Source organism: Numenius arquata, chromosome 2 (genome assembly GCF_964106895.1).
Source record: "Numenius arquata chromosome 2, bNumArq3.hap1.1, whole genome shotgun sequence".
Classification (NCBI taxonomy): Eukaryota; Metazoa; Chordata; class Aves; order Charadriiformes; family Scolopacidae; genus Numenius; species Numenius arquata.
This window is the reverse complement of record NC_133577.1, coordinates 48844679-48857718: the sequence shown is the minus strand read 5'-3', so window position 1 is coordinate 48857718 and position 13040 is coordinate 48844679. Positions and strand designations below refer to the sequence as shown.

The 13040-nt window shown below is 49.5% G+C and overlaps 1 protein-coding gene across 1 annotated transcript; it reads left to right on the top strand.

Annotated features, from left to right (window-relative positions):
* Positions 1 to 785: 785 nt before the first annotated feature.
* On the top strand, positions 786 to 12718 carry LBH (LBH regulator of WNT signaling pathway). Its single transcript, XM_074168568.1, has 3 exons — positions 786 to 1026; positions 1823 to 1925; positions 10204 to 12718. The coding sequence occupies exons 1-3, from the start codon at positions 1001 to 1003 to the stop codon at positions 10402 to 10404; spliced, it is 330 nt and encodes a 109-aa protein (XP_074024669.1). The 5' UTR covers positions 786 to 1000; the 3' UTR covers positions 10405 to 12718.
* Positions 12719 to 13040: the final 322 nt, after the last annotated feature.

Below are 13040 nucleotides of genomic sequence, written 5' to 3'. Positions count from 1 at the left end.
GCCTGGTGGGCACCTGCCCTGTGGCACAGATCCTTCCTTAGGAGGCTGCCTGAGCATCATCAGCAAACGACTTCGCCTCCTTCTCCTCCCGCGCCTTCCCGTTATTGATTCATACTATTTTTTTGCTAAATATAGCTCGGTCTCCTGAAGCTTCTCACCCTGCATTTACTCCAGCTTGAGGTGCCGGGGGCAGAAGGTGCTCAGAGGGGACAGGTCTGGGCGGCTGATGCCATCTCCCTGGGCCATGACCGTGTACCGGAACCCTCCCCGGCGGCGACAGCGGGCCGGCTCCTGCTTTGTCTTCGCCCCCGAGCCTCCTCCCGCCACCACCCCCCCACACGAAGGGATGAAACCCAGCCCGGGCCGGGGTGATGATGCTCGGGGGTGATGCCCGGTGCATCCCCGGCGCCAGCCGGCAGCCAGCAGCGCTTCTAGGGGAGACGGGGAGGAGGACGGGGCGGGGGAGGGGGGGGCGGCCGCATGCCCACCTCGGCCCGCGCCCCCAGGGGAAAACATAATGAACCCGCCGAGCCGAGCCGAGCCGAGCCGAGCCGAGCCGAGCCGAGCCGAGCCGAGCCGAGCCGAGCCGAGCCGAGCCGAGCCGAAGACGGGGCGAACGCGGAGACACGCACCCTCCCGTCCCCCACGTCCTCCTCCCCCCCCGCCCCGAAAAGGCGGCGCGCGCCGAAACCATTCATGAAAATGCTGACGTCAAGAGGGGGGGCGGGGCCGAGGGTCGAGCCCCGCCCCCTGGGCCATTTAAGCTAGCGCGGCGGCGGCTGCGGGGCTCAGACGGGAGGCGGCGGCAGCAGCGGTAGAAAAATAGGCGGCGGGATCGGTAGCCGGCGGCAGTACCGGGCAGAGTAGCGACCCGTCCCGCCCCGCAGCATCCGCCAGTGCCGCTCAGCCTCTGTGTTTGCGGGGCAGCGCCTGGGTGCCCCTCCCGCCACCCCACCCCTCCCTCCCCCCGAGGGTGCGGGGCAGCCTCCGCCGGGACTTCATGTCTGTGCTGTGTCCCCTGCCCTGGTGAGTGGGCGCTTCCCGCGTTGGAAGGGGGTGGGGGGAGGGCGGAATATCACGCCCCACGGCGGGGGGAGGCTTTCCCCTGCTGCCGTGGGTTGTGAGGGTTTGAAGTGGAGCAGCGGGGAGGGCTTCAGCCACCATCCCCCCCCTCCCCGCCGCCGCATCCGCCGTGTGCCCCGGTGCGGCGTGAAGCCCCGGGACGTGATTTTTCCGATGGCGGGGGAGAAGAGGCGGGTAGCGGCGGGGGATGATCCGCAAATAAAGGAACTGCGGACTGTGGGAATTCGCTTCACTTTCTCGGGCTGGAAATGCCATTAAAGGCTGTAAAAGCAGAGCTGCAGTTGGCGCCGTGCGCTCCGCTGGTGTGGAAGTCCCTGAGGTTGTAAAATAAGTCAGCAGGAGCTAAAACACACCAGCTTAAAAAAAAAAAAAAAGGAAAAAAAAACCGAAAAACCCCAGCGCTTGTACTTATTTACAGTGTTTTTTTACTTTCCCCCCTTAGGGGGCAGAGCAAGTGGAGTTAAAAGTGAACGGCTGCTGTTGAAGCCTCCCGAGGTGTTCCTGGGCTGTGCTCCTGGGGAGAAAGTCAGGGAGTCGCTCCCAGGGGCAGGGGATGTAGCACCGGTCTTCGCTAGCTCTTTCCATCCCCATTCCGAGGAGGGGCAGGAAGGAAGGGACCAGAAATAGATTGCTGACAGCCTCTTCTGCCTGCTTTTCTTTCCCGATGCTACTTAAATCTTGCTCAGCCCTTCTGGAGCCCCGCAGATGATTTGAATGCTGGTGGTTTTTTTGTTTCTAGCCCTGATTATCTGAGATCAGCTGAAATGACTGAAGTGATGATGAACACCCCAGCTATGGATGAGATTGGGCTAAGCCCCCGCAAGGATGGCCTGTCGTATCAGGTAGGTGCTTTGCTGGCTGCTTTAGGCAGTAATCCCTTACGGAATTGCCTGGGCTGGACTGCAAACTCAGTCTAGTGTACCATTCCATAGCCTGACCTAATAGCAGGTCTTGCTGTAGTGAGAACTAGTCAACAGACTGGAATGCTTGCTTGGCAGTAGCTGGTTGTCTAAAATATCACCTGGTATCAGACTGGGTTGGCGAAGGACTTGATTGTTTCTGAAACCATCGAGCCCTCACTCATTCAGCATTCGTGGGGGCTCAGTGGGAGGCAGGGGGTCGGTTAAGGATTTGCCCCGCTCACCAGGCTGGGAGGACTCTTGAGATCTTAGTAACACGGCATACAAATGATCAGGATAGTTGCTTATATGGCACTTATGTTTTTTTCAATCTATTTCTTGGTTTTCCTGATCAATGGGCTCATTTGAGAGGGTTAACAGTCTGTTCTGTAAGATACAGTGAGGCCAGAGACAGACGAAACAGGTCTTGAAATGTCACTGGAGATACCAGTACCTGAAGGCATGAGCTGTGTTCCTTCTGAAAGTTCTGTTAATGATGTACTTAGCTATTAACCTCTAGATCAATGACTAGGGTGAAGAGGTGGTCTTGGAAACTAGCTTGAGCTTTAATCCTTTAGTCTTTGTACTGCTTTTGTTTCCTAGCTGGTAGTTAATCAAAGGGCGAGTTGTGTATCGTAGCCTGCTAGATCCATGTTTTCCTGCTCTTCCAGGAGACTTGTTGATGAGGTTTAACAGGGGCACCGAGTGCCTGCAGATGACTCGCCTCTAGTCTGTGCATGGGGTGACTCTTCCCGGCAGATCCCATGCAGGGCCCTTCTTTTGCAGATGTTACACAACCTGCACAGAGGCAGTTGCTCTCAGCATGCATTCAAATGAGGTGGGCTGTTGTAGGCTTGCATATTTACATCTGAAAAATGAGCTACAGGACAGTAACAGTGCACCGAAGCATGAAATCAACTGAACTTTGGGCCATAGCTGAGGCCGCCAGCAGAAGCCAAAGCTGCGGGAGGAAAAAGGGATGCATTGCTTTTTTTGGGCAGAATTCTGGATCTGGATAGTACAAGTTGTTTGGTTTATTGCCTGTGTGTGGAAATAGCTGTGCTGTGCTTGAGTTAGTGGAAAGCATATGGCCTCTCTTCCCTCCCCTATAGAGGGAGTGTACAGCAATGAGAATGGTTATAAACCTGAAGCAATCAAACCAGCCTCCGTGGGATGCTTACTTGTCTTTATGGGTCACCATATGGAGAGGCTTAACCCAGTCAGGTCAAATGCCTCTATTTACTTATCCAAATTTTCCAGTGAGAGGCAGAATCTAGGTGCCCTGCTTGTTCTAATGATTGCTTCAGTGAGGTTTTTCCCCCAAGTGCTAATGACCTTGATAAGTCTGCTTGGGCCAACTGGGGAACAGGCCTGTTTGGTTTTAAGTGGATCATCTGAACCTGAAGGTGTGTGAGTCATAAATGCTGACGACTCATATCTATGCAGGGTTTATGCATCCTGGGTCTCTCCTCTGTAGTGGTCTAGTCATAGATTACTTTTTTTTTTCAAATGCCTGCAAGAACTGGGAACTGCCTGCCAGTACTTGATGGAAGCCAAACTGGTAGCAGAAAGGGTTGAGGTGTTGAAATGGAAGATCCTGATGGGGCAGTAGCAGTGTGTGGGCTGTGAATGAGGTCTGGCTCTAAATCAGGTTAGTGTAAAGAGGATTGAGGAGCAGGCTCCAGCCCTCCTTCTCCTCATCCTTTGGATGCTGGGCTGAGAATGTCACTGTGTACATCAAGGTAAGTTGAAAGCATCCTTAAATGCAAGGCTTGAAAATGCAAGTTAGAACAGCAAGGACAAATCTGATGCAAGTTTACACCGTGAACTCTTTGTGCTCCCTCAGACTTCGGTGCTTTGTGCTTCATCTTGCTGATGGAGGGAGTTTGGTACATGGAAAATTGTGTGCTAGTCTGAAGGCTGTAGTGCAATAACTTAAACCCAGACAGGGCTAATGGAGCATGACTGCTCCTACACTGAGGATTGTTGTTCTAAGCTGCAACATCTTCCTCCGCTCATGTGTGGAGTTGGGCACTCGCGATGTGAGTGCAACAGCCCTTGGCTGGCTACGAGGGGCGAAGAAAAAGAAAGTGGAGCCAGAACTGGGAGAGGCAAGCTTTTAGTTTCAAAAGTTTCTCTTGTTCTAGCAGTAGAACTTGTATTTATTTTACTGCAGAGATGACCTCAAAATGAGGTTTAAAATGTCCCTGGTCGTGCTGTGTAGAGCAGGGACTGCCTGGGAGTTGGTCCATAGGGTCCCAGGTGTGAGCCTGAGGGTTGCTTCTACCACCACATGCAGACCTGAAACTGTCTGGACCAGAGGAGATGGTACAGCAGCTTTGCTGGAGCTGTAAAGCACATCAGTATCTGCTGCAGACAGGCTTGTCCAACCAACAGTACTGTTTCAAAAGTATTTTTGCCTTTACTTGAAGGTAAACAAACTCATACAGAGCATAAACTTCAGCAGTCTGATTCCTCTGACCCAGGGAGTTCACCGAACTTCAGGGCTCCTGTCTTTCTTGTTGGTTATGGGGGGAACTTGGCTTGTTAACATTTTCCTTCTGCTTCCTCCACCCCCTCATTGCCTCTGCTCATGCTCTGGAGTGTCTCTCTGTCTAGATCTCAGCGGAAGGTGTGCACCCCCTTGCTGAAGCTTCCTGGCCTTTGGTGGGCTGGCCATTGCTGCTCTTTAGAGCAATGATGTGAAAACTCAGACTGCAGCAGTGGTATCAGTGATAGCTGAGTTGCCTGTGTAGGCTTAGTAATTTGTACAGTTTCACTCTCAAAATGTGCTCTCTGTGTAGAAATGCCTTTTTTTTTTTTTCTGGTTAAGAAGCAAATGTAAGCCAATATGCCCATTTCAAAACCTTTCTATGTAAAGCAGTTTTATTGCTGTCTTTGTGATGTAAAGCTGCTCTGAGCCCCCTGAAGATGGTTCAGCCAACAGATTTAAAGGGACTGAGCAGAAGTGAATGGTGAAAGGAGGGGCATGAGCCTGAGCAGGGCAGCATAGACAAAACAGAAGATGCAGCTGAAGAGATGATGTCATGCTGGGTCTTGTGCCTGCAGTGAAGAGCTATTTCTGGATCTTTAATAGATGTCCCATAATTCCCATGGGACTTACTAAACAACAAAAAAAAAACTCGTTGAAATGCAGCTGATAGCTCAAGATGCCCCTGCTACAAACAGATGTGCCTATGGAGGGCTTTGTGGGCTTCCTGCCTGGCAGTCTACGGAGAGCCGGGACTTTTTCACTGCCAGTCGGAGCTAATGAACTGTTTGCTATTTTCCAGCCCTTAGATAGACCCATTCTCTGAAAAGCCTCAATCCGTGCTCTGCCAGCTTGTCCTCTGATGCCATCTCGCAGCGGCACAAACGATGCTACTGAAACTGTGGCCGGATTAATCCGTTTGCGGAGCTGTTGTCAAAAAAACCAGCACCTAGACCTGAATCCTGCCTCGCTTCTTGGAAGCGGAGTGGGGTCTGAGCGGGACTGAAAACGCTTTGATGCCCGAAGTGTTTATTTTGAGCAAATGCCATGTCCTGGGTTGAGCGTGCCGCTTCGCTGCAGACCGGCTGTCTGGCCAGCTCTCTGGTCCTGCGGGACCTCAGGCTCCCTTTTAGGAGATTGGCATGCGGAGGCTGAGCTTGCCTTATGCCATCAGCTGGGGTTTGGTTGTCATGGGGAGCTTGAGCTCTTTATGTCATGATCGCATCACGCTGGGATCTGCCTAGGCTAATCACAGCCACGGGTAGCTGTGAATCACGTCAGACTGACTGAATCTAGGTAAATAGGCTTAACCCTCCATCCAGTGTCTGTGGTGAAAGCTTTGGGTTGTCTGTCTTAGTGGGGAAAGAAATTTTGGTGAATAAAAGGCTTTTTCACCAGTGAAGCACTGACTTTCTCAGAGCTGTGATGCTTGTTGCTGAGGGGTTTGGGCTGCATCTCCCCATCTGGAGGACCTCCCCCCCCCCGGAGGGACTGATGGCAAAGGGTGGAAATCGAGCTTCCTCTGATTTTTGTTTGGTGCAGTTTGGTCCGTGCAGCCTCTATTCCTGCAGGGGAAGTCCTGTATTGGGGCTGGCGCTCGCTGCTGTGGAAGGTCTTAAGACTGGACTGCAAAAAGGTGGTGATAGCAGGTGAGTTTAGGAGAACTTGTTCACATAGCACATCTGATGCGTGGTTACTAGACAAGATTAGTAGGCTGAGTCAATGTGTATCCCAGGGTCTGGGACCTTAAATGAAGACAGAAGCAGGATGTGGGATAAACAGAGCCAAAACTAATCATGTTAGCAGCTATGCTATGCAAAAAAAAAAAGCGTTCCACTGAAATGCAAACTGAAGACAGCAGCTAATCAGAACATCTCGGTGCATGGTTTTTTCCTCTTCCCTACTTGATGCCTTGTTACTCTGATGGAAAATTGTTATGATGTATGAAGTTTCCCAGCCACTGTCCCCCCAAGACAGGGCAATCTGTCCGTGACCGGGGAGTTGTTATAGCTCATAAACCTGAGTCACAGGCTGCTGTGTGCATACTACGTGGAGCTTGGTTTTGAGTCATGACTACTGTGTGAATAAATGTATGTATTTGTATTAGCACTGCTGCTTATAGCTGGAAAATTCCTCCAAAGAAGATGCTGAGAGATGATTTAAATATTTCCTGAGATGAGTTAGCCATACTTCTTGATGGCGGTGTAGTTTTATTTTAAGAACTTAAATACTGATTTGGGATATTTACTTGATAATGCTGAAGAGGCAAAAAACTTAGCTTTTTTAATACTGGGAGGATGAGTGATATACGTACATCAGGGATGTATCCTATACCTGAAGTGGTATGCTTCTCAGTGCAGACTTTTCAGTCTTCTATAGCATCACCACAACGCAGCAAAGCCTTTCCCCAAAACAGTAACATAATTTGGAAAGATCTCATTACCTTAGTCTCCCTGTAATAGAATTGAAATAGTTTTCAGCCCCATGAGAGGAGACACAAGCATTTTAACTATGGGTGTTGGTATGGAGGACACATGTGGAAGTTGTTTTGAATTTACAAGTGTCACTTGGATTATGGTAGCTCTGAGCTAATCCTCTTAATTGTCTGACATCTCTCCTGCTTTTGGTGTTTCTCCATCCCTGTGAATGCTGAGAGAGGGTATGAGCCTCCCCAGGGCAATGAAAACTTTCCATTCTTGCTGCCAAGACTTCATTCAAGGGTAGTAGAGCTAGATCATCGGAAACAGAGGCAAACACGATCATCTTTCTAAAATCATTTCAAGCTTTCACTTCAAGTTCTGCTTTTCACTGTCCTTTCCAGCTGCAAGGCAAGAGTTCAGGCAATTTGTATGTGAGCTGGATCGGTCTGTGAGGAGAGCAGCTCCCAAAACACAATGTGGAGAGGTCTGTGAGAAGCTGTGTTGTGTAGTATAAGAAGTTTATGTGCCCTCTGTGGGCTCTAAGGGTGTTGGATGCGTCTCTCCATGGGCTGGGAGTTGGGGCTCAGCTACAGAAGGGGGGGAGGCTCTGCAGAAGCAGTTGCAGCCCCTCATGCTGTGTCATGCCAGGAGGTGGGGGTGAAGAAGATACCTTTCAATTGCTGTTAAACTCGCTTTTAGGTTGCCTTTACAACCAGTTGGTGGCTGTCACTTGTCCCCCAGTTCAGCCAGAAGTAGGCATCTGCTTCAGCTGTGTGCAAGGTGGCTCCCTCTGATAAACAAGGGGGAGAAGTTAACCTGTTGCTGTTGTACTTGTTGGGTGGGAGATGCAAAGTCATAGAATCATAGAATGGTATTTGAGTTGGAAGGGATCTTAAAGGTCATCGAGTTCCAACCCCCCTGCCATGGGCAGGGACATCTCCCACTAGACCAGGTTGCTCAAAGCCCCATCCAGCCTGGCCTTGAACACCTCCAGGGATGGGGCATCCACAGTTTCTCTGGGCAACCTGGGCCAGAGCTGGGTAATATGAGCACAAAGGTGTGTGGGCAGGCCTTTTGCTAGCCAAGCTGGCCTGGCTGCTATGCAAAAAAGGATGCAGAGCTCACAGGTCAGAGCTGAGCTGCTGCATTCATTCCCTGCGGGGACTTTGCTGCAAGTTTGAGTTGGTTTTTTTTTTTTTTCTTCCCATTGTCTAAGTCTGGAGTGGGACCAGATTGGGCATATGGGACGAACAAATGCAGCGTGGCACTACTGATGCGCAACAGCAGAAAGCTGGTGCTTGCTTACCATTTTTTTTTTATAAAGAGTCTGGCAATGCAGCTTATTCTGGAGTGAGTGGGGAGGTGGGCTAGGGTGATTATTTTTTTTCTACCACATTCCCCAGATGTACAAATGGAGTCTTAATCTGACACCCTCTTTTTCCTTGGGTCCCTGTGCTTGGCCCTGCTAATCACATGTGAGGAAATCTGCCTTGGTGTATTTTTTCCATTGACTGTCCACACCCCTTGAAAGTGCAGTTGCAACATCTCGCTTCATGCTGCCTCGACGATTAAAAAGCATGACTTAGTGGAAAAAATCCTGACCTTCTTGGGTTCGGCCTGTCCTGCAGCTGTTTGAGATAAGATTGTGCTGGGGCTTTTTTTTTTATTATTAAAAAAGCTGCACACCACATTTCAGGGATATTTGTTTGTAAGGAAATGACTACTACTTAGTGTCTGGAAAAAAAATCTGGCAGGCTATTTTCAAAGAAATTGCTCCAATTTGACCTAATGTGCTTAAAATGATAGCAGCCAAAGGTTAGTTTAATTATTATACTGCTATTTTTCTTGCACAGGAGGCTATTTTCATGACATTATCAGCTTATGTAACCTCCTGAACCACACTTCTTTTTCCATTGCAACCTTCTAAACCATGTAATGTCAAGGGTATTTTTTTCCTATCCTGAGTTTAGATAGCAAGTTGATGCTTAAGAGCCACCAACTCTACTTCCAGTAATGCACGGTGTGTCTGAAACTGCCTTTGTTTGGCCAAGCAGAAGCCACAAAGCTCCAAGAAACAGTTACTGTCTCGCTTGTGCTGGCGGTGACTAATAGCAAGTAGCTCGTACTGCAGTGCACGTTATTGTGGCCATGTTCAAAGACCTCACTCCTGTCCACTTGAAAAGCATATGGATGGTGGATGCTGTAGTAGGAGTTGGGCTTCTGCACTACTGTCCTCAGGACCAGATGGATGTCTGCAAAGAGCCCACCCTGTTGTGTGTCACCTGCGCACTGAATTTCTTGCCCGACTTTGCATTAAGTAGCAACCTGATGGCTTTCTCAGGTTGGCTACCTGGTTGCCACAAATCTTTGGATGTGAGGGAGAAACATGGCTGGACAGAGAAATGTGGCTGGACAGTAGGAGACTGAATATTGCGAAGCACCTAATGGTGTGGTTAATGGTTGGTAGGCTGAAGAACAAGTTGATAGGATGCTGCTTCACTTGGGGTTTGGGTCGAGGCTTCCCAAGGTGGTGGGTACCTGCATGAGGAGAATGAGCTTGTGCACCCATTGGTATGGGTGGGAGGGAACAGGCAAGGTACTGCTCTGTGCTGGAGATAAGGGGGTCTTCGTATTCATCGCCCCAGGATACATAATTGCTGGCTCTGCTACAAGAACCTCCTGCCCTAAGAAATTTGGTCCCGGTCTCCAACCCTTCCACAAACTGAGCGTTCTGCTCAGTTTCACTGCTGATGTGTGGTAGCTGTAGCATGCAGAACACTGCCAAAATTATCACTAAAATGCAGTTGAACTTCTCTTTCGTCACGGTGCTGTGGCCCTGGAACGATACCAGACGCAGGCCCTTGCTGCAAGGCTCTGGGCTGCTCTAGCACTGGATTGCCACAGACCTCCTCTGCCTGGAGCACAAGCCTGTGCTCTCCTGTAGCTTGACCAGCAGCAGGAAATGAGATCTCAGATTCTCTGATTGAGGTAACGCTCATGAGTTTGCTCCCTGAGCTAATGCAAATGTGGTTGTGGGGGATGAGGCGTTTGGATAAATATCCAAAAGGGGAGATGCCCGTTTGCTGAGCACTGTCCAAGTGAGCTTTGGAAGCCTCTTGGGCAGCACTTATTTGCCATACTCAGAGATTGGAGAAACTTATTTACAAGTTCAAGAGTCTTCCCATCACTCAGTGGTTTACTCTGTGTCCAGACTAGTCTGCCCTGAAGACCCATGTGTCTTGAGAGTTGGGTTTTGACTAAGACTGCTTGAAGGCAGCCCTTCTCACAGACTGTTTCTTGGCTCTTTCAGATCTTCCCTGATCCCTCAGACTTTGACCGCTACTGTAAGCTGAAGGACCGCCTGCCATCAATCGTGGTGGAGCCGACGGAGGGTGATGTGGAGAGTGGTGAGCTGAGATGGCCACCCGAAGAGTTTCTTGTGCAGGAGGAGGAGGAGGAAGAGGAGGAAGAAAACTGTGAAGACGCGAAGAAGGACAACAAGGAGCAATAAATGGTATCTGAGGAAAGGCAAGGGACTGCACCCTTCTGAAGGAAGAGCCACACTTCTTTTAAAAGTCTTTTTTTTAAAAAAAAAAGACAAGTTCAATTTTGCACCTGCAAGATCTTAGTTTTTTTGTATTCTCTGTATCGAGAACTGAAGCCCTCGGTGTCACCAGACCTCCTGAGGAAGGAAGGAAGTAACGCAGAGAAATGTTTGCTGTTCTCGAGATTGCTATCTGTATTTTTCTGAGGCAGAGGCAGCAGTGAAATTCCAAGAACATGGCAGAGGGTGACCGTGCAAAGACTGCTGGAGGGGGGGAGCCTGGGGAGGGGGAGGAAAGTTGGAGGCAGGAGCTTTTGGCCGGGAGCTGCCTCCGGCTATGAGTGTGAGAACAGAGCCGTCATCTCTCAGATTTGCCTTTCTTACAGCTTCCATTTTGTGTGTTGGGGGGGGTGGAAGGGTATCTGTAGCAAAGCATGGCTAGATGCTCTACTGACGAGGGGCCTGTAGCTCTCCCTGGTTCAGCACCTCTGAGGGTGACATGAGCGTCTGTAGGAGTAGTTGGGTTTCTTGCTGTTGAGCCTGTTTTCCAGCCACTTTTCCCAAAGCTGTTTTCCCCTCTGTTTGCCTTTTTAGACTCTTCAATGCTGAACAGCTGCATTTGCAGGATAATGTTAGGCTGCTGCTTGTCATCTCTGCTGCGAGGCCCTAGTTTATCTTGCAGGTGGTTAGCGTGAGGTAGTGCACATCGGATGTGAAGATGCTTCTGTCTGCAGCAAGAGCTCATGTAGGTTTGAGCACCTCAGATTTTTCTCTTATTCGCTGAGGCTGCTGTGGCCCATCTTGTCTTCTACAGCACCCAAAGCCAGAGGAAGGAGACTACTCCTCCTTACCTTGCTGTCCTTGAGGCTGTAGGGTTTCATGTCTCCAGCTTGCTGGTCAGTGGGCTTGTGAGGGCTGGGGTGGGGGATCTCCTCTAGCTTTGCACTTGCAGGGTTTCCTTAGAGCCCTGGCAGTGCAGGACAGGCTGGTAGGGGTATGTATGGTAGAGGGAGTATGGTCAGACCTGCAGGTAATCCAAAGACGAAACACCGGATCTAGTGTGGATCACCAGTGGGAGAAGGGGTGTTTGCAGGAGGGGTCTGTTGAGAAAGGATGTCCTGAGACAAGATGTGTTTTCTGCTTCATAGCAAGGGTGAAACATTCATGGGTGTTTAATGAAGTGCAGACTGGCTTGTGAAGTCTGTGGTTGTGTCCTCTTCACCATATCCTGCTCCAAGGAGAAGTCGCCCGTCTCAGTTTGGGGAGGAGGACAGTCTGCTGCCAGACAGGGTAACCCTCTGCTTTCCTGGGAAGTGATGATCTCGCAGCTTCAGGGACCAGCTTGGGAGCCAGTCGGTCTTGGGATAGGATGAGAACAGGTACCACCTAAGCCAAATCTGGGGTCATGGAAGAGAAAAAAATGTCAAGGCCTTAACCAAACTTTCATAATAATCCCAATGCCACCCCCCTTTGCTTGTAACTGGTTCCATTTTTAAAATCTATTTGGACGTGTGTATTTGTATTTTTAATACCTCATGAGTAGTTAAACGCTGGTGGGGGTCAGGAATTGCTTTTAACATACTGTTTTAGTCTTGTCTTGCTTGTGTTTAAACATAATGGCAATAATTTATCAGCTCTGCATAACTGTTTCAGGCAGATAGGAGTTTGGAGGTGAGTTAGCACAAAGCAGGAGGAATTCAGTGTTCCTACGCTGCGGCTGGTCTCTGGTCCAGCAGCGCAGACCTGGTTATACATGCTCCCTGCCCGTCTTGGTGGATGGTTGGTCACCGAACAGTCATGATGTGGTGATACCATTTTTCTCTAGTGATGGATTCAGCTCTGTTGTATCTGTAACACTTGTTCTAGTCTTGCTGTCTTACTGGAATGAGCTTGTACACCTGCATACCAGCCAGTCGTCTTATCTCTAAGTGTTACACTCTATTGGTCTCTACCGTCTGTACCACCAAGTCAAAGCTGTTTATCAAAGATATTACCATGGGGGCAGCAAGGAGATGGCAATCCTTGGACTTCAGACCTGCTGTCTGCCCTAAAGACTTGCATATTTCTGTCTGCATCATTTTTTTGGAAGTATTGTGTATATTTCTATTTGTTGTTGAACGTATCTAAAGAACAAAGCACTCCAGTAAAACTCCTCCTGTTGTATGATATACATTCTATATTTCTGTAATTCTTTTTTGAGCCTCAGGGAGAAGCTAGCATTTTTTTCAAACTACATTTTTGTCACTGTGACAGTTGTAAATAAAGTTTGAAAATGCTTTCCAAACATACTGGCTTTGTGCTTCCTGCCAAAGTGGGTTGGGATGGTCAGCCTGTGTGCTATTCTGGTCACAGCTGAGCTACCTGGGGTTGTCTGCTTTGGCTCTTCTGGGTCTAGAGGTCAGCTCTTGAGTAGTCAGTCCTGCCTTGCCACACACGGATGGTTGTGTGCTACAGCTCGCAGTGCTGTGGGAGGAAGACCTGTAGGAAACTGCCTTTCTGAGAGTGCAATTCTGAACTTGTTTGGTACCAAGGCGGTGTTCTGAGTGTAGAAATCTGACCATGCCAGGATTCAGTAATTCAAATTATGTACTTAATGGGATTAA